This window comes from Prionailurus viverrinus, chromosome A2 (assembly GCF_022837055.1).
Source record: "Prionailurus viverrinus isolate Anna chromosome A2, UM_Priviv_1.0, whole genome shotgun sequence".
In the NCBI taxonomy this organism is placed as follows: domain Eukaryota; kingdom Metazoa; phylum Chordata; class Mammalia; order Carnivora; family Felidae; genus Prionailurus; species Prionailurus viverrinus.
Genome location: NC_062562.1, coordinates 94,747,336 through 94,772,351, shown reverse-complemented (window position 1 = coordinate 94,772,351; position 25,016 = coordinate 94,747,336). Strand labels below are relative to the sequence as shown.

The following is a 25,016-nucleotide window of genomic DNA, read 5'->3' as shown; positions in this document are numbered from 1 at the left end:
TTCTGTTCTTTTAAGCCACTAAGTCTGTGGCAATTTATTAAGGCAGCCCTAGGAAAGTAATACAACACCTCAAACATGAAATGCAAAACGCAAAACTCAGATTGATTAATTAGCAACTAAATCATAACTAAAGATATTAAACCTGACATTCAGTCTTTGAAGCAATCATATCAGACACCTGCAAGAAAAAAAAATCGTGTGGTTAAAAAAACCCAACAAAAATAAAGAGGCCGTGGTATATGACAGATGTGATGAAGAAAATCAAATAGTAGTCAAACACCAAAATTTTTAATGGCTCAGTTAAAAGCAGCCTTATTTTCTTTTTCATAACTAACAAATTTCTAAAAATAATATCAATAGCTTAGATACCAAATTGACTGTACTATAAGACTTACCAAACTTACCATACTATTAAATAAATGTATACCATATATTTAACATATACCATATACATCATACATATATATTATACTATTAAAAATATTTTGGCTATATACTTAAATTACAATTATATAATTGATTGGCAATTTAAGGATCAACTATTCGTTTTCCTAGCAATTTGTTTCCAAATGAAAGAGGTTATCTTTCTTTCTTAATGCCCTCTTTGATTTTTTTATCTACCTTTGCCTTCTTGAGTATCTTAATTTTTATTAGAAAACTACAATGTTTCCCTAATAGAATGGATTTTTTTTCCTCCAAGGCAAGAAATCAACTGAGGAATAAACCAAAGAAAAGATTCAGTTTCTGAAAAAGGGTAGAGAGAGGAATAGAGAGAAAAGCCGAGTGAAACATATGAGACTATTCAGATGTGTATTTTAAAAAATATACACATGCAAATGATGAGTTCCATACTATATAGTTTACCATCACAGCGTTCTTTTCCTTCTGCATGCTTACATACTACTTTCCCTTAACTTACACTCACGGAGCCATTTCTCCTCTTCTGTTGTTGACCTTCCCCTGTTCTACATGGAGGCCGCTCCCCTATTGTTAATGAATAATGTGCTTTTGCTTTTATAAAAAAGCTTTTTCACTACATTCCCCCAAAAGACTTTTGTTTACCTTAATTTAATGGCAATAAGGCAACCCTCTGCATGAAACAAAAATGAACCATGAATTCAAATTTTCTACTTAAAATCTCTGTTTTAGAGTGTATGTTTGAGTGTGGACTCAAGTGCGACTGTCCAGGTTGAACTTTTAGTTTTACCACACACCAGCTGTGACCTTGGGCAAGTGACTTAATGTCTCCATGGCTCTCACTTTAAAATGGAAATAATGAGGGGTGCCTGGCTGGTTCAGTCGGAAGAGCATGCAACTCTTGATCTCGGGATTGTGAGTTCGAGCCCCATATTGTATCTAGAGATTACTTTAAAAAATTAACTTAAAAATTAGAAATAATGAAAACGTACACCTTAGAGGGTTTCATGGGGATTAAATGGGACAAGGCCCTAGCTGTATATGTATAGTACATAAGCACATACTAAATATTGTCCATTGATACTGTTAGTATTTTAATTTTTGTTCTTTTAGAATATCTAGATTTTGTTTAACATAGTTCTTGGCTAAGGAAACTATTAGATATTCAAAAATTCACAAAAGATGGTAATTGGTTCCCTTACTTCCATTCTTTCTCTGGGCGAATCTAAGACAAAAAAAAAAAAAAAACCTGTTGAACATCTAGAATATAATATCACAGAGTAAGAATACAGACATTCTGAAGTTGTTTTTAAAGATGGGATATCCTAAGAGACTTATCTACTCGCTTTCAAACCATCCCAGTATCTCAGATATCCCAGTATCTCCTGACTCTATCAATACCATCAAAAACCACAATGATATCATACAAAAGTAAGAAAGAGAAAAACCAGCCATCGCACTGCTGCTTAATTTTTCTTAGCTGCCATTGAAAATAGAATGAGTCTCAAAGCACCTGAACCCAAATTAAGCCAGTAAGCCTTCTAGCTCTGAGATAAAATTCAAAGTGCACCTTTGGACATAAATCCAGGTAAGATTAGAGTTGCTGTCAAGTATTTCTACTTTAGGTGAAAATTATGTGTTAAAATCTAAATTCCCAGGTAAGCTTATACGTGGCAAGCAGCCACTTGAAAACTACTTTTCTGGGCATACTGCTTTCCTACTTTGAAATCTCCCTGCTGTTGACATTTTGTGAGTGAGGAAATGGACCAAAACAGCAGAAAAAAGGCAAACTCAAATTAAAGTGCTTCATCTCAATTGAACAAGCCATGCCACACACTCATCAATGTAAAGATGTAAACATGAACATGTCCCAGACATCACTCACTGTCATCCTAAATCTTTCAAGGTCTGGCACCAGATACACAGAGGAGTTATTGTGCACGAATTATTTATAGCAAAGTGGAGCAATGGTGGGACACCTGGGTGGCTCACACTGTTAAGTGTCCGACTCTTGATCTCAGCTCAGGTCTTGATCTCAGGGTGGTGAGTTCAAGCCCCGCACTGGACTCTGCATGGGGTGTGAAGCCTACTCAAGGAAAAAAAAAAAAAAAAGGAGCAATGGTACTACTTTTTGCTTCCACACACACATAGCAGAAATAATAAGAAAAATAAGACTATGAAAGGTGGAATGAGAAGGTAAAAGGGGAGAAAATCACCAAAACTGACTGAGCATTTACTTTTTCTTACTATAGGATCATCTCCATTAAACATCATCAAGAAATCAGATTGTATTAGGCAACTGCAAAATATTTTACTCAATGGAAAACACAATGTCGTTTTGTGATCTGTTCCTCCAGGCCTCGACAATTCTTGTGGCATTCCCTGATTTCTATGGTATTCAAAACTCTGAGTTTGGGAAATCAAAACCATAACATAGAGGGAAATGGTTCGTACTAAACGGCACAAACCAACTCCCGTATTCCACAACCAAGGTTACTGAGGCCTAAAGCCATTACATGGTGTTACGGATGGAATTGTGTCCCCAAAATTCATATGTTGAAGTCCTAACCCAGAACCTCAGAATGTGACTGTACTTGAATAGAGGGGGTTTTCAGAGGTAATAAGTTAAAGTGAGATAATGAGAGTGGGCGCTAATCCAGTATGACTGATGTCCTTATGAGAAAAAGAAACTGAACACAGGTACAGAGGGAAGATGATGTGAACACACAGAGAGAAGATGGCCATCTATAAGCCAAGGAGAAAGGCTTGAAACACATCCTTCCCTCATGGCTTTCTGAGGGAGGAGCCTGATACCTTGACCTCAGACTTCTAGCCCTCAGAACTATGATATAATAAATTTTTGTTGTTTAAGCAACTCAGCCTGTGGCACTTTGTTACAGGAGTCCTAGAAAGCTAATACAGGTGACTTGTCCCATATTGTCTGGTAGGTGATGAAAAACAGAGCCAGAATGAAACTCAGACTTCCAGACCTTACTCTCAATGGGGCTTTCCACCTCACTACACTCCCTTCCAACTTAACTCACTGTTTTCACTCAAAGTCCTCTCCCACAGAAATCTCATACTTATTCAATGTGCTAAGGACCATGTTAAATATATACTGTTTATGCTGAACTCTCATGAGCTATGCTCCCACATCACCAAGAAGACATTTTCATATAGACATCTCATGAACTCAGAATGTCTAAAACCCAAATCCATTACCCAACAGAGTTAATAGGACACCATTTCGGAATCTGAGAAAGTCTAGGGACAAGATCCAACTCTTTGGACAAAGTCATCTAACCTCTCTAAGCCTCACTTCCACATTTATATTACAGATTCTATGAAGAGTATGAACCCTATCCAAAAACGCTTCAACGGGCTAATGTGGAGATTACATTAGATAACAGCCCTTTCAAACTGTAAAGTGTTAAAAGCAACACTAACTATTTCTCTCTCTGGAACCTCTTTTTTTTTTTTTTTTTTACTCATTCAAACTCAAAACCATTTATGTTTCCCTCTCAAATAATCTATAACCTATAATTCACCTTGCTCTGGCATTTCTTTCTCTACAAATCATTTTTTTGTCACCACTTTCTAATAAATCCAGATCCTCATACTTTCAAATCTGCACAACTTTGAATGGCTGATTTATCAGCATCCAGGCTCCTCCTCATCTAATCTATACCATATCCTAATATCAGATTTATCTTCCTAATACACTCAGCTCAAAAGGCTTCAGAGGCTCTCTAATCCACAAAACAAGGTCCTAGCTACAGAGCCTCTTGCATTGTATAATAAAACAGCTTCCCAGGGCCAGTCCCCAAGTTTATCTGGGGATACCTAGGGTGGCACCAACAGCAAGTGCAGATTGGTAAATTCTAGTGTGTGCCCTATTTGTTAGGGAGCATGATGGCTGCGAGTTTCATTTTGCTCCTGCTACTTTCTTGGCCCAGCATCTCTTTGGCCCTTTACTACTCCCTAACACTCAAGGTCTACCATAGTTAAATAGTACTTCACCTTGCCTCCCTCATCTCAGGTAGACCTAGCACTCTCTTTATACAACAAATATTTTATAAAGACACCTTTACAACTAGGAAATGAGATTCATAGATACCAGGACCTGCACACACACATGATTTTAATATTTATACATAGAATTTCTAATATACATATTGATATATCCTATTTGTAACTAGAATGCAAAAAGAAATAAAAACTAATTTATAATAATGTATTTAAATATATAAATAGTCAGGCATGACTATATTATAAAACATAATGAAGGACGGTGCTCACATCTATATATAGAATCAGCGGGAACACAAACAATAGAAATGCAGGCTGATCAAGAGTGTGGTATTAGTGACTTAAATAACATAAGCAGTACTGTCATTAGTTACATAATTTTTCAAAATGGTGAATAAATTTGAATATAGTTTTAAACAAAGCAAAGTAGCATTTTCCTTTGATTTACACTGTAGTTATATTCCTGCAATTTTGGTACATATTAAATGTATGCAGAACATAGTTTGTGTTTACACGTGCAATAGTTGGGTTATAGCCTTAGACATATATAAACAAGTTTTCACCTGCATGAATGCTCGGTAGGACATTTAAAAGGGTAAATGACAACAGTTCATTGGGACAACAGTTGGGACAACAGTTCACTGTATTAAAGCAGAGGCTGATAAACTCTGTAGAGAGCCAGACAGTATATGCTTTAGGTTTTGTGAACTATACACTGTTACAAACCACTTGACTCTAAGAAAGTAGATGGAGACAGTACATAAATGGGAATTCTGTGTTCAAATAAAACTTTATTTACAAAAACTGGCAGTGGGCCTCAGACTGCACTATGCCTATCTCTGTATTAGCGTGCCTATATATTGTAGAATGCCCAGCTCCTAATGCCAGGTGCACTATCCAATTACTGTGATGACAAAAACAGCCCCTATGGAACAACAACCATTCCAACCCCCCAAATAAGAACTCTTGGCCTAACTATTTCTATTCACTGCATTTGGCAAAGGCATTGAGCATTCTGGTGTCAGTTCCCTTTCTATACCTGTCTGGATTGCAACTTCTAAATCTACTCTTCACTGTTTATCTCTCTTATGCCTAGTTCAAGACCTATCTGACACCTTACCTCACTTGACTAATGGAGGAATTTCTTTAGGACTTATAATCTTTCAAAAATGATTTGGCATTGATATCCCACATCATATTATTTCTCTACTTATATATTATCTATATGCTCTGCCTCCCAACTGGAAGGCAGATACCTTGAGGGCAGAGACTATGTTTAACACTCAGTCATATTTGTAGACTCTAGTTTAATGATTTTCCTCAAGTCACACAATAAATGCAAAGATTACCATGCTAGATGTTGAGGATACAGCAGTGAGCAATCAGGCAGGGTCCCTGATTTTACGAATATTATATACTAGCAGAAAGGAGTGAAAATAATTAATTTCATATTCCATAAGAACTATAAAGAAAATAAATACATGCTGACATGGTGAGTAAAGAAGGGGAAGATGAAGGTCAACTGCCATTTTAGACAGGATGGCCAAAGGAAATTTCTCTGAAAAGAGGACATTACATAAGACACATGACATATGAGAAGAGCCAGAGAAGAGCATTCCTACCACAGGGAACAGCATGTTCCCTGACATAGGAAATCTTGTGGCAAGCTTGAGGGAAAAAATGGGTCATACAGTGTTTAAAACTGAGGTTTTTAAATAAGGAGTGACAACATTAATAGGATTTCAGTTTTTAAAAAGATTATACTGGTTACAGGGTAGAGAAGAGATAGTAGGAAGGTAAGAGGGTAAGTGTAGAGCACAATTAAGAAGCTACTGCAGAGGTCCAAACTAGAACTGATGATACCCAGGACTGGGGGTAGCAGTAAAAAAGAGAAAGCAGTGGTGCCTAGGTGGTTCAGGTGGTTAAGCGTCTGACTCTTGATCTTGGCTCAGGTCATGATCTCATGGTTCATGAGTTCAAGTACTGGATCAGGCTCCTTGCTGACAGCATGGAACCTGCTTGGGATTCTGTCTTTCCCTCTCTTTGTCCCTCCCCTAGTCTTTCTCTCTCAAAATAAATAAACAAACTTAAAAAAAAGAAAAAGTAGACAGATTTGAGGTATCTTTTAGAGAAGTAACTTAGAGGACTCATTCTTGGACTAGATCTGTGGCGGAGGCTCACTGGGTGGTGCCATTAATAATATGGAGAGAAAAATGGCTTGAGTTATGGTGGAGGTCCAGGAGTTCCATTTGGATGTGTTAACTTTCGGATGACTGTTATCCAATGATTGATTTCTAAAGGTTGAACCAGCTTTGCATTCCTGGAATAGACTTACGTGGTAGTGATATATTATCCTTCTCATATATTACTGGGTTCAAGCATAAATGTCAGGTAGGCAGATGGAAATAGAGACAGAGGGTCATAGCTAAAGAGAGGCATGTATAAGACATTAGCTTATAGTTGCTATTTAAACTCATGAAGCAAATAAAACCATATGGAGAAAGAGTGTTGATTAGAGAAAAGAAGGCCACTTTCCTGTTCTAAAACACCCTAATATTTAGAGAAGGAGCTAGCACAAGTGAAAGAGAGAAAGCTCCCTATTTGGAAAATCTGGTTTCACAGAAGAGAATGTATTAATCATGTAGGATCTGCTAAAATGTTGGGTAAAATCAGAGAAATGTCTGTTTGATTTTGCAACAGAAGGTCATTAATGAGCTTTACAAGAACATTTTCAGTTAAGTAGGAATGATGGAAACCAAATGCAAGTGGTGTGAAAAGCAGAATGAGAGGTAAGAGAGTGAAAAAAGAGAAAGGAGGCCTCTCAAAAATAAACATAAATCATAAGGAGAGTTGTGAGAAACAAATCAGATCAGTGACAGACCACATTTAATTCATCAATACCTTAATAATACTATTGTGGTAAATTTATTTTATTTAAAATAAAAATTATTTATAATAAATTTAAAAATTTATTTATTGTAGTAAGTCACTCATAGTTATCTTGTGGACCAGGTACAGTTCCTTCAATGCAAAAAATAAAACGAAGTCTTCTGTTGAGATAATTTGTACTTTTCAAAATGTAATGGAGGTGTAGTATAATGCTAAGTGAAATAAGTCAGAGAAAGACAAATACCATATGATTTCACTTATATTTGGAATTTAAGAAAAAAATGAACAAAGGGAAACAAAACAACCCAAAAAACAGACTCTTAACTATACAGAACAAACTGATGGCTACCAGAGAGGAGATCAGTGGGGGGATGGGTGAAATAGGTGAAGGAAGAGGATTAATAATATGCTTATCATGAGGAGCACTGAGTAACGCATAGAATTGTTGAATCACTATATAGTACATCTGAAACTAATATAAAACAATGTTAAGTATGCTGGAATTAAAATTTTTTAAAAGCATAGTGGGGGTAAAGCTGTTAATACCAAAAGTTCTGAAACTGAACTGAAAAGTTCCCACTAATAAAAAGATATTTTATTCTCTTGAGAGTAGAGAAACTATGTACAAATGGAGCAAAATATAAAGCAATTTTATTTCATAAAAATTAAAAATATATATGAAACAAATTATATAATAAATGGAATTTTTAGAAAAATGACAGAATGAAAGAAAATATTACAAGATATATGATGCTAATATATAAAGAGTATCTATAAATCAATAAGAAAAACCAATAGAAAATATAATAAAGGACAGGAACAAAGAAATCAAAAGAGAAAAAATACAAATGACTAATAAGATAGCATGAACCCATCATTTGTAAGCACTTTTCATAAAAGTCATGAGTATAAAGTAATGCTAGATTAATCAATGTGTAGTTTAGAAACCCTGCAAACAAAACCAAGCATATGAAATTCCTCAGTTATAGTCTCACCATCAATACACAGCAGGAGGTTTTTTCCCCTCATCTGAGTATATGGGAGGATTGTCTTATTTTATTGAACATGACTTGATACGATTGCAGGAGGTACTGATTTTTAAATTTCAGTTTATACATTCCAATGTATATCTAACCATATAATTTACAAACTCAGCATATCCAGAAGCGAGTAATATTTAAACAGCCATAAGCATCAAGCAAACACAAAAGCAAAGATAAAGAGAAAATGCCTACCTTCCCTGATAGCTGTAAAAGGTGTACCTTCTTCTTCTTGCAGCCTGATCACCTTCAGGGCTACCAACTTCCCATTTACTCTGGCAGAAACAAAAGAAAAGATGAGAAGTGAATCCATGAAAATATGTTCCCGTTATGGCTCTAATTTCCTTACAATTTATATTTTATGCATTTTTGCACTGAAAATGTCAATGACTCAATTATTCCACCACAACAAGGTTAATTTCAGTAAGGCTGGGAATTTTATATCATCATCATAAATATTCACATTTTAAATATTCACATTTAAAATATTCACTTGCCTCGTCCAAGATTTAACCGGTTTTCTGTAATTCACTTTATGTTTCCTCCAGAATGAAACTAGTGCTTATCAAAATCATCACACTTGATCAATTATTCTCAGATTAATTAGAAATCAAGGAGTCAAAATAATTCTCTCCCGTAGTTTTTCCAATTGCTCCTTCGTTTCCTAGGCTGAAATGTCTTCATCTTCAGTCTTAAACTGAGGTCATTCAATCCCAAGGTCTGAAACTCCACACTCAGCCTTCTCTCCTCATTTCCCTCTTCCCTTTTCCCTGTTCTTTCTCTCTCTCCATATCACCCATTCCTCCCTTTCTCATTTTTTTTTTACTAGAGCCTCCTAAAATTATATTTGGTCTGATTGTGTCTTGTGATACATACAGTATATCATCAAAATAAAAGTTATGAATATTTTACTATTATAAGATTACACAAGACTTATTCAAAGCAGATGGTTCTTCCAGACGCATTCTAAATATGTAGCAGCTCTAATTAAAAGTTAAGAGTGCGCTAGGCAGATAACTTTTTTATCTAGTAAATTCTGTTAACAAAAGCATGACTATCTATACTGGTCTTCTAGTTGAATGCTCTACTTTCTACTTTATTAGACCTAGCAGCATATGTGGTTAATAAGAATTGGGAAAACAAGCACACATTTAAAGTGTAAAAGATCCAAGAAGGCATTTGATGAAAGGTTAATCTCCCTGCTACATGCTCCTTCAGTCATCCAGCTCCCAGCATCTGAGGTCACCAGTTACCGTTGTTCATTTATACACACAGACACACACAGACACAGACACACACACACACACACCCAGACACACACACACGCACACACACACACATGCACACACACACACATGCACACACACACACACACACACACACGCACACACACACACACACACACGGCAGAATGCCATACAGAATATAGTGTACATTGTTTTTAATAAATTTGGGGACTTCCTTATAAATTCATAGAGAAAATCTTCTCCCGCTTTTGAAAGACCACAGAGTACTCCTTTGTATAAATATAGTACACTTTATTTATCCCAGTCTTCCACAGATGGTCATTTAGCATATTCCCAATTTTTGCTACTAAAACAATGATGGCAATAAATATTCTTGGACATGTAATTTCACCCACGTAAAAATATATCTGTAAGATAAATTCCTAAAAGTGGAACTGCAAGATCAAAATGTAGGTGCATATCTAAATTCTAATTCTGATGAATATTGGGAAATTATCCTATGTGGAGGCTCTATCAATTTACACTTCCAATGGCAAATGATAGGCACGCCTGTTACCCTTTCACTTGTACTATGCTACCAACCACTGACTCTGTCAATCTGATAGATAAAAATGGTTTCTCATTGCAGTTTAAACTGCAACAAAAAGTCTTCAGAGCTTATGAAACCAGCAAACAAGAACTCATGTGGTCCAGAGAATCCAGTGCCTAAGTCTAAAATAAGGAATGTGAATGTCTCCTTTTTAAGAACTGTATCCAATTGGTCTTTTTTTGCTAAAAAAAAACCAAACAAACAAAAAACAAACAAACAAACAAACAAAAACAAACAAAAAACTGCTACAGACACAACTTGAAAAGTCCAAGGAATTCATCACAGCCCAGCCATCTTAGTGGCATTCCTTGTCGCACTGATTATTGGAATACATTATTGGCTACAGTCATGGGATAAGGAGATCTGATTATAAAGTTCCACAGTGTGCCATCTTCTCAAGGTTAAGAGTTGTGTTCATTTTCTCTCGTCTTTCATCTGGGATGACAGGCCAACTGCTTTTCTGCTCTGCATCTCTTCTCTCTTTGTACATTACCTTGATTTCTCCAATCCTGACTGTGCTCCAGGTACCCAGGTGCAGGCCAAAAATTGCTACGCACATGGAGTTCAACTGGAGACTGGACCTTGAGCTCTCACTTTGTCCTTTATGACTAAGGCGGTGGGGTGGGGGGGCTTTGGCGGGGCTGGAGGCTGGGATGCAGTCAGTGCTGACATCTGCACAGATTTTTCTCAGCCCAGTTGAGCTCATCACTGGCTCCCCAGGGGAGGCAGTAACTGATTCCGGGAACTGCTTGGAACTTTCCCCTCATTTACAGATATTTTTCCCTCACCCATAAAAACACACACACAACCTTCTTCCCACAAAGCTTTTCTATTTCCCCTGAGATCGTTAACTTATATGCACCATGAACTGAATTCTAGAATACAGGGAATTCTTGTTTTTAAAGGTTATATACTTAAAACACTCTCAGATCATGAAACGATAATTCATTTCCCTATGATACACTGAAAGGAGATAAACCTTCAACTGAACCAATATTTATTCTTTAAACGCAACTAGAGACAGAACACCTTTAAATAATTTCATAGACTAATGTGCATTATTTTTGTGGTGAAAAAGATTTTGAACCTATTACTATAATAACTGCATAAAAATACAAGATCCAGGTTGATGGAATTCGGATTCTAAAGCATAATTCTCTATGAATTGAAAATCCATGCATTGGGGCGCCTGGGTGGCGCAGTCGGTTAAGCGTCCGACTTCAGCCAGGTCACGATCTCGCGGTCCGGGAGTTCGAGCCCCACGTCAGGCTCTGGGCTGATGGCTCAGAGCCTGGAGCCTGTTTCCGATTCTGTGTCTCCCTCTCTCTCTGCCCCTCCCCCGTTCATGCTCTGTCTCTCTCTGTCCCAAAAATAAATAAATGTTGAAAAAAAATTTTTTTAAAAAGAAAATCCATGCATTAATTCCTTATAGTTATGATAATCATAACAGTTAAAAACACTGAGTTTTATGTATTATATCACATAACACTAAAAATTTCCTGAAATTTTATAGTAGACTATTAACTCCAGGCATGAAGTAACATTTTTCTGTTTCATTAACTGTTATGTGTCCAGTGTCTAAAACTGCTTGGTACAGAGTACACTCTCAAAAACTTTTATTGAATGAATGAATATTACTAATGTCAATATACTGATAATTCCTTTCTTATACCTGAAAGGTAACTCAAGAATAAAGTATAATAATTATTGTTTTCAAAAGTTTCAGAAATCCCAAAATTCAATAAAGTTTTCAGTGTCTTCTTTCATGTCTGGTTTAAGTATTTATTTTCTTTTTTTCAAATTAAACGTGTAGTCTCTTTGATTTTGATGCATGTGGATATGATAAATTTTCATTTCCCCAAAGTTTTAGTTTATAGAGTGCTTTGGTAGTTAATCCCTTTGCACCCAACAGCCGTGTTTCAAAACCCCACTACCCTTAAATAATCTGAGCCTGGACTACTCACCAAGTATCTCCCTTTTCTTCAGCTGCTTTAGTGGTCTCCCATTAGGAATCACATTGATTATCAAATTGCTCTTTAACCTTAGCGTCACTGTGACTTCTCTGTTCTTAATTAGTTTTTCTCTACCTGTCTGGACATTCACCAACTACTGAATCCCTCAGTTCTAAAGCCTAGTAAAAACATTAAGTCACTGGCTCCACCTTTGGGGGAAAAAAAAAACATTACTAACTTTCTAATGTTTAACTTTGATGCATTTTTTTAACCTTTAGCATATAGACTAAAATACTTGAAATTCCAAGTTACTAACTCTAACAAAATGTCATTTTTTAAAGATATCAAAAGAAGATACTTGTTATTCTATGAAAATAACATCGAATAATAACGTAGAAAAGAACACGTTTGTATCTAGTAACTACCTTGTGTAAACTATTTTATTAAAGATTCAAAACATATTCTTCAAACATTGATTTCAGTTCTGTAGAATAATTACAACTCTAAATGAATCAATAAGTTAAGGCTGTTTACAGGAAAACACTGAAGATTCCTCTTTAAGAAGTCTCATTAATTAAATCAAAAGCTAATGAATAGAAGGCAGTTTCTTATGTTTTGGCTCTCTACCACTCTAACCTCTCTTTTTTTTTTTTTTCCTTCCCCTCCTCCATGGGTTTCTGTTAAGTTTCTCAGGATCCACATAAGAGTGAAACCATATGTTATCTGTCTTTCTCGGTATGGCTTATTTCACTTAGCATCACACTTTCCAGTTCCATCCATGTTGCTACAAAGGGCCATATTTCATTCTTTCTCATTGCCACGTAGTACTCCATTGTGTATATAAACCACAATTTTTTTATCCATTCATCTGCTGATGGACATTTAGGCTCTTTCCATAGTTTGGCTATTGTTGAGAGTGCTACTATAAACATTGGGGTACAAGTGCCCCTATGCATCAGTACTCCTGTATCCCTTGGGTAAATTCCTAGCAGTGCTATTGCTGGGTCATAGGGTAGGTCTATTTTTAATTTTTTGAGGAACCTCCACACTGTTTTCCAGAGTGGCTGTACCAGTTTGCACTCCCACCAACAGTGCAAGAGGGTTCCCGTTTCTCCACATCCTCTCCAGCATCTATAGTCTCCTGATTTGTTCATTTTGGCCACTCTGACTGGCGTGAGGTGATATCTGAGTGTGGTTTTGATTTGTATTTCCCTGATGAGGAGCGACGCAGGGCTGGTTCAACATTCGCAAATCAATCAATGTGATACATCACGTTAATAAACGAAAAGATAAGAACCATATGATCCGGTCAATTGATGCAGAAAAGGCTTTTGACAAAATTCAGCATCCTTTCTTAATAAAAATCCTCGAGAAAGTCAGGATAGAAGGAACATACTTAAAGATCATAAAAGCCATTTATGAAAAGCCCACAGCTAACATCATCCTCAATGGGGAAAAACTGAGAGCTTTTTCCCTGAGATCAGGATCATGACAGGGATGTCCACTCTCACTGCTGTTGTTTAACATAGGTCATCTTTGAAAAGAGTGTCCATGTGCTAGCACCTTAAGAAATTATGTCTAGATGATACAAAGGAAATTAAGGCAATATACCTAAAAGAAATTTAATGTGCTCTGGAAAATTTAATATATTCTGCCTCTCTTCTATTATGACTTTGTCTCAAGAGAAACTGCGAGGAAATAATACCAAGTACAGACAGATACAATGCTTGCTTCCTTACTGTATTCATCTAGAAGCAACAGAAGGCAATGTGGATACTACTCAGGAAGTGACAGTGGCAAGCTAGAGTGTATCAAGGACAATATATTGGGCTGAATTTATAAATTTTCAGCAAAGTCATTAAAAACATTTTAAAGATACTATTAATAGGGCTTCTTTTATTAATTCCCTCTTAAGACACTGATTAAAGTGCTGACTATATTGTACTACATTTATACTTCAAAAATTTACAATTTAACTAAATACTTGTCTTGCTATATCCACCTAAATTCAATTTTTATTCAGGGGCAAATGAGAAATCATCTCAATAGTATTAAATCTTTACAATTCTGCAATATCCTAAAAGTGCTATTTACTATGTTTTGCTATGGAAAAATAAATTAGAATTTCAAGGTAAGTTGCCAGGAATTACACTTCATCCTAATCTTCATAAAAATAATAGACAGAGAAGAGGAAGACTAATGCTATTTATATTAAATTAATTTCTTTTTCTTGGGGCACCTGGGTGGCTCAGTCAGTTGAGCTACTGACTTTGGCTCAGGTCATGATCTCATGGTTTGTGAGTTTGAGCCCGACGTCGGCTCTGTGCTGACAGCTCAGAGCCTGGAGCCTGCTTCTGATTCTGTGTCTCCCATTCTCTCTCTGCCCCTGCCCCACTCATGCTCTGTCTCTCTCTGTCTCAGAAATAAACATTAAAAATTTTTGTAATAAATACATAAATAAAATTAATTTCTTTTTCTAATAAAATCCAAAGATGAAAAAGAGTATAGTATAATGGCTATTTATTAGAATGAGACCAATGATGCAAAACGTCTGAGGACTTAATGCAATAAGAAAAGGGTCTGTTCAAGCAATAATTATAACCTTTTATAAAAGAATGATTGCTACTAAAGCATAATTCATCATTAGCAATGTTTCATCAAATATACGAACTCATGATACTTTGAATCAAATTTAGAGTGACATATATTGTTCACGGGAGAAAACAGAATAATTACATTTCAACAATTTTAAGCCAGCCAACTCTGCACCTTTCCAAAAATAAAACATGTCAACAAAGGATTTGAGAGTCATTACCTTGCAGGCAGAAGTGACCTGAATGATCATTCAGGCTCCCAAGCAAAAAGATCTTCCCTGATCTGACTGTCTCTCCTTGTCCTCACTCCCTAGAACAAAGCAGCCCCTCAAAAGACTTGATGGAACACACCTCCCCTAAAACACCCCAAATTTTTTAGTTCTTACATTCAGCCAAAATTTGCTTCCTGTAACTTTCTCTCTCTGATTCAAGTTCTGAATCCTCAAAAACTAAACTAAATGTTCTTCCATAAAATAAATTGATGTAATTAATTAAAACTTAATTAAGTTTTAATATCCTGCCCCTAACTCAACAATGATTCTATGCTTAGGATAAAGGATGAACAACACAGACATGATCCCTGCACTTAGGTCTTACCAAGGAGACAGACATTAAGTGTCAAAGAGAAGGAGGAGGGTCTCACCCATCGAAGATGGAACAATTTAATCAACTATTATCTGTGACTGAATGTTATGAAATATGTTTAAATAAGTAAGTTAATAATGAGACAAAAAAAATAACCATAGGAGTCTTATTTGGAGGGCACTACACAACCATATCATAGTTTCAAAACTGTTGAAGAAAAGATATCAAGCATTTGCCTTCCCTTTTCATATACGGTGTCCTTCAATCTAACCAGGTAGTTGATATGTGGAAGTTTCTGTTTATAGATGCACTGCATATAACAAATGAAGAATGATAGAATTTGAATAACACAATTCTTTTCTTTTTTAAGTTTATTTATTTTGAGAGAGCAGGGGGGAGAAGCAGAGAGGGAAAGAGAGAAACCCAAGCAGGCTTCACACTGTCAGTGCAGAGCCTGATGCAGGGCTTGAACCCATGAACTGTGAGATCATGACCTGAACCAAAATCAAAAATCAGACACTTTTAACCGACTGAGCCACCCAGGATCCCCTTAAATAACACCATTCTTAACCATACTTACTTAATGGACTATTAATGGTTGCTAAAAACATAAAAAGAGGCTACCAGATATCATACACCTCCTGATGGAAACACTCATTCCCGCCACGGAACAGATCCCCCCTGAATGTGACCGAATCTCAATCTAACTACTTATTTTAAGGAGATAATGTAACAAGTTAAATGATACCATTGGGACACAACAGAAAAATTTAGAATATAGGATAAAGGAAAAAGAATAAAGGAAAAATGAACCTGTCTCTTCAACAAATAAATCTGAAGGGTAAAAACAATAAGAGAGGAACCAAAAGACTAAAAGAGATGGAACGACTGTACAAAAGCTCAGAGGCAGAGAACACGGAGTGTTAAACAAAAATATAAGAAGGAAAGAGTGACAGGAGCTGGTTAAGGAGGCACTTGGAAAGAGGAATAGAAGCACAAGATTATGGAGGTCCTTAAGAGCCACAGAAAAGATTGGTTTAAAAAACAGAAACAAAAAAGAGAGGTGCCTCGGTGGTTCAGTTGCTTAAGCGTCTGACTCAATTTCTGCTCAGGTAATGATCTTGTGGTTTGTAAGATCAAGCCCCGCATCAGGCTCTGTGCTGACAGTGCAGAGCCTGCTTGGGATTCTCTCTCTCTCTCTCTCTCTCTCTCTCTCTCTCTGCCCCTCACTTGCTCTCACTCTAAATAAATAAATAAATAAATAAATAAATAAATAAATAAACTTTAAAAAAAAGAAAATAAAAACAAACAAAACACCCAAAACACTGGGGGAATCTAAAGAAAGGAAATGTTATAATTAAATTATAAATGAATAAACAAACACAAAGTATCTGCAGCTCACTCACTATGGTGTAGAGAATGGCCTGAAGGAACACAACAGTGGGAGCAATGGAGGGAGGTCAGGAGCTGTTGCAGTGGTCTCGGGGAAAGATGGTGGCCGCAAAAAAACAGTGTATTGATAAGAGGAATTAGAAAAAGGAAAATGATACTCTGAAGACAGAAATAACAACCTGTGAGGATAAATGGCATTGGGCATAGGGAATGGTGCAAAGGATGATTTCAAATGTTCTGACTTCAGTGTCTGGGGTGGACACAGGTACCATTTAGAATTGACGGAAATGAAAGAAGAGGAGATTGTAAACAGAGTACCAAGGAGTCTGGGAGCGCCCCCAGTGGAGACACATAGTAAGTACTGGTATTTGTGGATCTGGATCTCAGCACACAAGTCGAGACTAGACATAAATATTTGTGAATCATTTGGAGGACTTCAAGGGAAGTAATAACCTCAAGAGACAGCCAGTTTTCTGTTGAAGCAGAAGTTAAGGAAACTTCAGAAAGAGGTAAAGGATATGTTTGTTGATCAGAGGATGATGCTCTAGATCTAGAAGACAGAGAAGGATCCCGAGGGACAGGGGAAAGGGACAGTGTAAAAGATATAGTGAGAAATAAAGGGGGTAAGGTCAGAGAGATAGCAGATGATCAGGGAGTTTATACCTTGGGTAGTGCCCATGGTGAGCAGTGATGCAAGCAGAGGAGACTTCATCCTGACAGTCCCTAGGAAGCAGGAGGAATGGGGGCTGCTGCTTTGGCTGCCCCTCAGCACAGCTGCCCCTCAGCCTTAGGCAAAGCACGGAGAGGGCCTGGGCCAGCCTCTGCAGCTGTGTGGAAATTAAGGCGCAAGTTCTCAATGCTGGCTACATTCTAGAATCAACTGGGAAGCTTTAAAACATATCCATGCCTGGCCCCACCCCTGATTTATTTGGGGGTGGGGTGGGGTCCTGGCATCTGTATTTTTAAAAACACCCTTGGGTGTTGGGAAACACTCTTAAACCTTCAAGTTCCTACATCAACTTCTCATTGCCTCTCTTCCTTTGTCTGTTCTCAAACACACTGAAGTCTCTTTTTTCACTATAAGCATTAAAAAATACTCAGCTATTTGAAATAGTTGAATAGCCCCCACAGTCTTGGTTGCAAGCTTGTGAGAAGTCTCTGCTGATTAGCCCCTTTTGAAATGTGATTGCCAGGACGTACACACTACAAGATGTTGTCTGGTAAGTGTTGAGTGGACTGGGGTAGGACCCTGCCCTGTTCCATAAACTGAACGTACTTGTGCTACTTTGGCCTAAGCATGTTTTAAACTATGGGAGCCACAAAAATCTGTAAACTCTTATTATTCTTGCCAACAACTAAAACCTCTGAGTTTTCATGTACCCTACAATCACACCATTTCTAACTTGCCCTATGCCTCATAATTCACTTTTTAAACATGATTTCAGGAGCTTGATTTATCCCTAATAAAATTCCAACTTGTCAGCAGCAACCAACTGCTCATGCCTCTCATGTATGTTCTAAATTCCAATCCTGATTTTGATGGACCCTAGCTGCCCAGCCTTCTCTGTGTCCTAATCTGAGGTAGGAATGAAAACACTGAACAGGATGAGGCCCAAGGCAGTGCCCTTGGACACCACACTCTTGACCCTCACCCCATCCACCTTTCTGGGGACCCAGCTTCATTAATTGTCTTCTCTTTCTTCCTCTTTCTTTCTCTGTCTCCTCCCTCTTCTTTTCACTTCCAGTCTCTCCAATGCATCTAGTCCTTCCTTTCCGTCTGTCCCAGACCACTGCACTGACCAACTACTTCTACCACTGGACTGTGCTAAAAAAATGTGCATCTGGCACACAATTAGGGCTCAGTAGTGAACAAATTAGTCAACCTCTTATCATGGAAAAGAGGTACTAGAAACCCTACTACTGTTAGGTATCCTTAACCAGCCTGTTTTAAATCCACCACCAGCAATAGCACAGCCCTCAAGTGCCTATCACACTTTTATCTGTCAGAACATAAATAGCCACATTTACCCACATTTGAAAAACAAATATAAATAATCTATAGTGTTTCGCTCCACCAGCTTAACAATCTGATCAGAAAAAGGAATTAGTTATTTAGAGATAACACGATTTTTATGAACTCTAAAATCACTATTCTGTTTTCTGACTACTCAGAAATCATCCATGTGATATTCTGTCCTAAAATATCACATTGGAGAAGGGGGAATGAGAAGGGGATGTGGGGAGAAGGTCACACCATTTCCCCTGGATCTGGTTCACAGAATCCATTGTCTCCTGCGAATATGTGGACGTCTCCAGGATGGTAATGCCTCTCCAGTTTTTCATAGCTCCTCAAGGATGACAGACAGTGATGAGACACTCTCAACGCCCTATTTCTTCAAAATTCAGTGCAACAATCATATCAAGTCTTAAATCAAAACTCCTCTGAGAACCATAGTACTATCAAACTTCCCAAGACACTTGATAATTTAACTCACTCCTGTATCTGTTCTACATCTTGGTGCTGAGAGCTAACTCACTTGGTAGCAGTGACGTTCGCAAAACAGCTGGTGAGTAACTGCGCTGTTCTCTACCACTTTTCACCCCACTGGTGTCGTCTGTGTGTCAATTTCAAATCTTACCCCCTTCCTGGGTTTCTGATGCTTCCTCTCCTTCCTTCACTGAGCTACACCCTGTATTGTGTTGATCTGGCATGTGTTGGTTCGGATTTGAGAGACTCTCATCATCCCTTCTGATGCATTCACCTTTCGGAGTCCTAGAGCAATGGACTGTACCCTTCTCCATATTCTTCTGGAATACCTCCAAACGCAAAGAAACATTTTGGAGAGAGCAAGAAGGTCACATGCATGCAGCCTTTGAGGAGACTGCCTACCAGAGAAGAAATAAGACAGTATCAAGCAAATAAAATGCAAGGTGAGCAAAGGTTAACTTAAGTTGCTTAAAAAAAATGAATAAAATAAAATAAAATAAAAGTAATGTAAAGGAATTAAAGAAAAGGAGTGGAAGAACTGTCGACATATCAAAAAAAAGGAGGGGGGGGCAAAGCTTGGAAAAGATGACCAGGACACCCACAGATATAAAGGTAGTTGATTACACATACTGCTGACATTACTAGAGAGGGGCATGTTTATTTGGTGAGATGGGAGAGTTTCATAAGAACAGAAGTAAAAAATGTAGTTCATTACAAGTTTTCAGAAATTGATTTTTCACATATAGTGAGATTTGAAACTTACTGTGTTAATTAGTCCTACAAATTTTTCTCCATAACACCCACCAATTTATCTCCCTAAACATGCAACACCCATGTGTGCTCATACTCACTGAAACCTAAGGATGAAGGGATGGTGTGAAGGTAAAGAAAAAAAAGAAGAAGTTGGCTTTTTCCCTGTTTTTCCCTAGTCCTGCTTTCAAGCACACTTATCTGGGGAAACATATTAGTGCCGTCTTTGAAAAGGCTGCGTTTTACATTTCTAGAAAACTCAAATTTTCTCCTTCTGAGGTCAAGCTGCCACTTCAAATAGATTTTTATCTTCAGAAGCTTTTTCCCATGGAAAAGGCTTCAAAAATCAGAAAAGAAATGGATATATTTTTTGATGATATCATCTTTCCCTATCTTGTATTACATTATTTTATAGCTTATGCTTATATACTATATATCATACTATATCTAAATATAAAAAATTGATTCCACTCATTCATAACTTTCTTTTTAAAAAGTCTAACTACAGCACCACCATCAGAGTGAGCCATTAACATGAGCTGGGATTAAAGAAGATGAAGTCTTATGCTCAACCTTAGAGCACTTCAAGCTTCCCAGTTCAAAGATACGTTTAAACCATAATGCTCCCATTTCTTTAATGGAGTCAGAAGTGCTCACCATTCTCCAGTTGAGGCACACATGTTCAGCAGCATAAGAGAGAAGTCAAGCTTCCACTCTCAGGAAAAAAAGCATCTCCAAAAAAGTTAAATGAGATCCACCAAAAAGCACATCACTGATTCACCACAAGGCTTTACGGAATCCCCAAATACTCATTGCCAAGTAGTGTCAACCACAGAGATCTTGCGTTTTCCATTCAAACACAGCCATACAAAATTAAGTGACGTTTGGAACAGCAGGATAAACAATTAAAACAGCCCTGGAGAGCCATTAAGGCAGGGGTATTCAGAGTTCAGTCTATTTCTACCCATTCTAATAAAGACACACACACACACACACACACACACACACACACACACACACACACACGTCCAGTTTATGTTACAACCAGCATAGCAAGCTAGTATTTTCTTTTTTTGGTTTGGCTGCAAAGGCCCATGGAGAACCAACAAAGATAATTATTACGATAACTTGGTTAAAGGATTAAGACTTATATCAAGTCAAGGATTATAAGTGATTTTTATTTTCTCCATTAAAATGTATTACTGTCATAATTATAGAAAATATGTCACTATTAAATACCTTTAAAATGAAATTTTAAAACAATATCAATCAAAGTCAAATGTATCTAGTTTGAATGAAGTCTTTTATGACAAAAAGGACTGGAGAAAGTGGAGAACAATGCTTAGGCATCATGAATTACTGCATCTAAATGACTATTCTAAAAATAAAAGTGGCATTAAAATGGACTGCTTTACAGGCGAGCAGGGTGCCAAAGTAAAAAAATGATTCAATTAAACATAGAGTTGAAAACAATCTACCTACACATGTTGAGGATCAGAGTTTATGCTAATTCATATATTACGAAAGAGCTGATTAAAGAAAGACATTTATAAAAATTATGTATAATTGATATAATAAGATCTATAGTAGTCTTACTTCCAAAACCTAGCAATAGAGCCAGAGTACAAATTAGCCTGATTTGGAATCAAATGGTTTTATACACAGCCAGTAAGCTTAAAATCAAAATAGTTGTCTTTAAGCCAAAAACAGCACTTGTATTGAACATCACTATTGTTAAAGTACCTATAGTGTGACAGGCCCTAGGCCAAGGACTTTATTTTCACTGTCTCATTTAATCCCTATAACAAATTTGCATGGTAGATACTACTGTTATTTCCACTTTATAAAGAAACTGAGGCACAGTTCCAAATCATACAACCAGAAAAGGCAGCATCAGAATTTTCAGGAGGCTGGACTTCAGAACCCATACTTATACATTCCCTATGGGGGGAGCAATAATTATAGTGTGAACCACAGAAGAAAGGTACGTGATCCACACCCTCATATTCCTCCTTCATTCTACAAAGATGCTCTGCTTACATCAGTATACTTTTTTTCAGATAATTCTGATCTAATTATTTATTGTCAAAGCAATGTCACTATTCTTTGTGTCTTCTAATAATATTTTACAAACCTCAAAATAGATCAATATATGTTAAAATGGCATTAATTAGTCTTATCTTAATTGTAAAAGTAACACGTTTAGGGCAGAATGGTTGGCAAATACAGAAAACACTTTATATCAGTGATAATCCCATTACTCAGAGGTAAATTTGTCAACATGTGCATGTATCTTCTAGACTTTTTTTTCTGTGTGTAGATTTTTTTTAATGGCATCCCACTTTCATATTTGGTCATTTTCTTTTTTGTTGTGGTTTAATAATATATCCTTTTACTGGATGAGATGAAACAAAAGTCCAGGAAGCCTCAAGTTCAAACAAGCTCACGCTTCCCTTTTAAGGAAAATGGCCCCAGTACTTCTTTCTTTCATAAATTTCCACCACTTTCATTGTGATTTATTGGTGAAAGCAACCCCACTGGTCAAGCAATAGAGAGCTGACCGAGGAAGCAAGTATAGGCCTGATGACCACATGGGGGCAGAACCTTTGGGGCACAGTTCCTCGAGTTGTCCTGGCTGGAATTTAGTGAAATGGGAGTCCTCCATATCCAGTGACTGAAAGCAAGCAATCAAATCATCTCCAGGATAGATACACTAGAAGATTTAACTCTATGAACCCAGACCCATGACCTTAGATTTGGAAGAATTCAAATCCATGGTAATCAAATATGTAGTTGAAGAAAGAACTTCCTCTGCCCTGACTACAAATCTCTACTCCTAAGTGCCATCTGTCCAAATCTCTTCTCAACACTTAAAGAGTGTGATCACAGCATCCTTAAACACTTTCCCCAATCATTACACAGTTAATATTTATTAGTTGAGCAGATATTAATAGCACTGTGACAGGTGCTAAAGAGTAAGATATATATGTATAAGAGTACATGATATACATATGAATATAAGTTACATACCTATGAGGAAGTAAAGGACATAGAAATCAAGGCTGTAACTGAGCCATGAAAAAAGGAAAAGAAAAATTATTCTAACATTGGTTTAAGTGGTAAGGTTTATTCAAGACTATTGTAATAGCAAAGACAGAGATAGGGCTGAAATCTGAATACAAGAACAAGAAGGGATTTATAACAAATGAGCAGGTAGAGAGCCATTTATGGGTGGATGGAAAATTACTAAGAGGTAACATCAAGGACAGGTGGAATTCTTCCTAAACGGATCTAACAAGATTTTTGCTAAGGGCAGGCCAGAGCAACCAGATAGAAAGGGTGGGGAGATTTTATCTAAAGGGACTTGGCAGGATTCTTGCTAAGACTAGGCGGAGAAGGCCTGGAGAGGCTTTGTGCAAGGGGTTGAGGAAGACTGTGGCAAAGCCATGGTCTAGTCAAGAAGAGGGCTTAGAGGAGCATAGCTTAAGTTTAATCAAGGACAGTGTCTTTTCAGAAGCCAGGAAAGCCTCACAGTATGAGTGGGACTTGAGTTGGACCTTCAACATAGGATAGGCTGTGGACAGGTGAAAAAGGGAGGTAAGCTACTTACACAGAGGGATCTATGAACAAAGATGCAGAAGGAGGTGGAGAGACACACTTAAAGTACAGAGAGCAAAAACTAGGGAATCAGTAGAACATAAAGAGCAGACCCAAGGTGGATGCCACGTCCACTACAGGACTGATCCAGTAATTAGATATTTGATCTTGCAGGACATCAACATTTTTATTGCCTGCTACACTTTTTTTTAGAGTAGAGCTTTCAATGAAGTAAAAGCTAGCATATCAACAACGTTCACCCAAAAAGTTAAATATACATTCCTAACCAATAAAGTCAATTTAACTAAGCTTATAAGTCTACTAAATGTACTTCATGACATATAGACTAAAACAGACTATAAAATTAATGTTTATAAATATATATTAAAATTAAAACATACTAAAAAATTAATAAAATTCTAGGATTTAAACTGTAGCTATGTATACATACTATAAAATATTTGGTGGCAAATCTTTATCGTAAAGACAAAGAAAGCCAAATACACAATCCACCTATGCTGCCTGCAGGGCTTGTAAGCAATAACATGTGTGTTTATCACCATCAAACAAGACATTAGCATCCTTTTCCTAAAGAGGATTCTTTTTGCCAAGTTTAGTGCTACAAAATAAGGAAAACCGACAAGGTCTTAACCAAAAGACTATTCAATAATGTTAAGTCTCAGCCACCAAATCTAGCTTCCAGTAAGAAATCTAATTTCTGTTCAGTGCAGCAACATAATTTAGCCACTTTGAGAAGAAACCATGTTGGGGCGCCTGGGTGGCGCAGTCGGGTAAGCGTCCGACTTCAACCAGGTCACAATCTCGCGGTCCGTGAGTTAGAGCCCCGCGTCAGGCTCCGGGCTGATGGCTCGGAGCCTGGAGCCTGTTTCCGATTCTGTGTCTCCCTCTCTCTCTGCCCCTCCCCCATTCATGCTCTGTCTCTCTCTGTCCCAAAAATAAATAAACGTTGAGAAAAAAAAAAATTAAAAAAAAAAAAGAGAAGAAACCATGTTGAACGGCTTTTCATCCTACTAAATGGCTTTTGTGGAGTCTGACTTCAACAAGCACTGCATGCATGAATGAATGATGTCAACTACTTCAAACAAGGGCTAAACCAGTGAACAGCTACAGATAGGACAGATTTCATAAGCTTTCCCTGATAGAATTATCTGTCTAACTAAGGAATCACAAGTTAGCTTTCCTAAATGTCTCTCCTTTGTGTGTGTTAATCTTCTCAGACATAAACAGAAAGTTTCCCGATACGATTTTCAAGTTCAAAATGAGTGTTGGAGAATGAAGTCTCTGACTTCAGGAGCAACATATACTGGAAAGTAATTAGACAATGACTCAGTTTTTGCCTAAAATGAGGAATGGATACAAACATCATGACTCTCTCCAACTGTAGCAGATGAGAAATCTCATCCAGTTGAGGAATTCTCTTCCACAA

General features: G+C 37.2%; 1 protein-coding gene across 9 annotated transcripts in view; it reads right to left on the bottom strand.

The window, feature by feature from the left end:
* CDK14 (cyclin dependent kinase 14) overlaps positions 1-25,016 on the bottom strand; it is a 704,495-nt gene that overhangs the window by 459,781 nt on the left and 219,698 nt on the right. For all 9 annotated transcript variants that reach the window (XR_007146446.1, XM_047830949.1, XM_047830989.1 and 6 more), the window contains one exon: positions 8,571-8,650. Coding sequence is in view for 8 of the 9 variants with exons in the window: in XM_047830949.1 (XP_047686905.1) it covers positions 8,571-8,650 (80 nt within the window). In the remaining variant the exon portion in view is untranslated. The remainder of the gene's footprint in view (positions 1-8,570; positions 8,651-25,016) is intronic.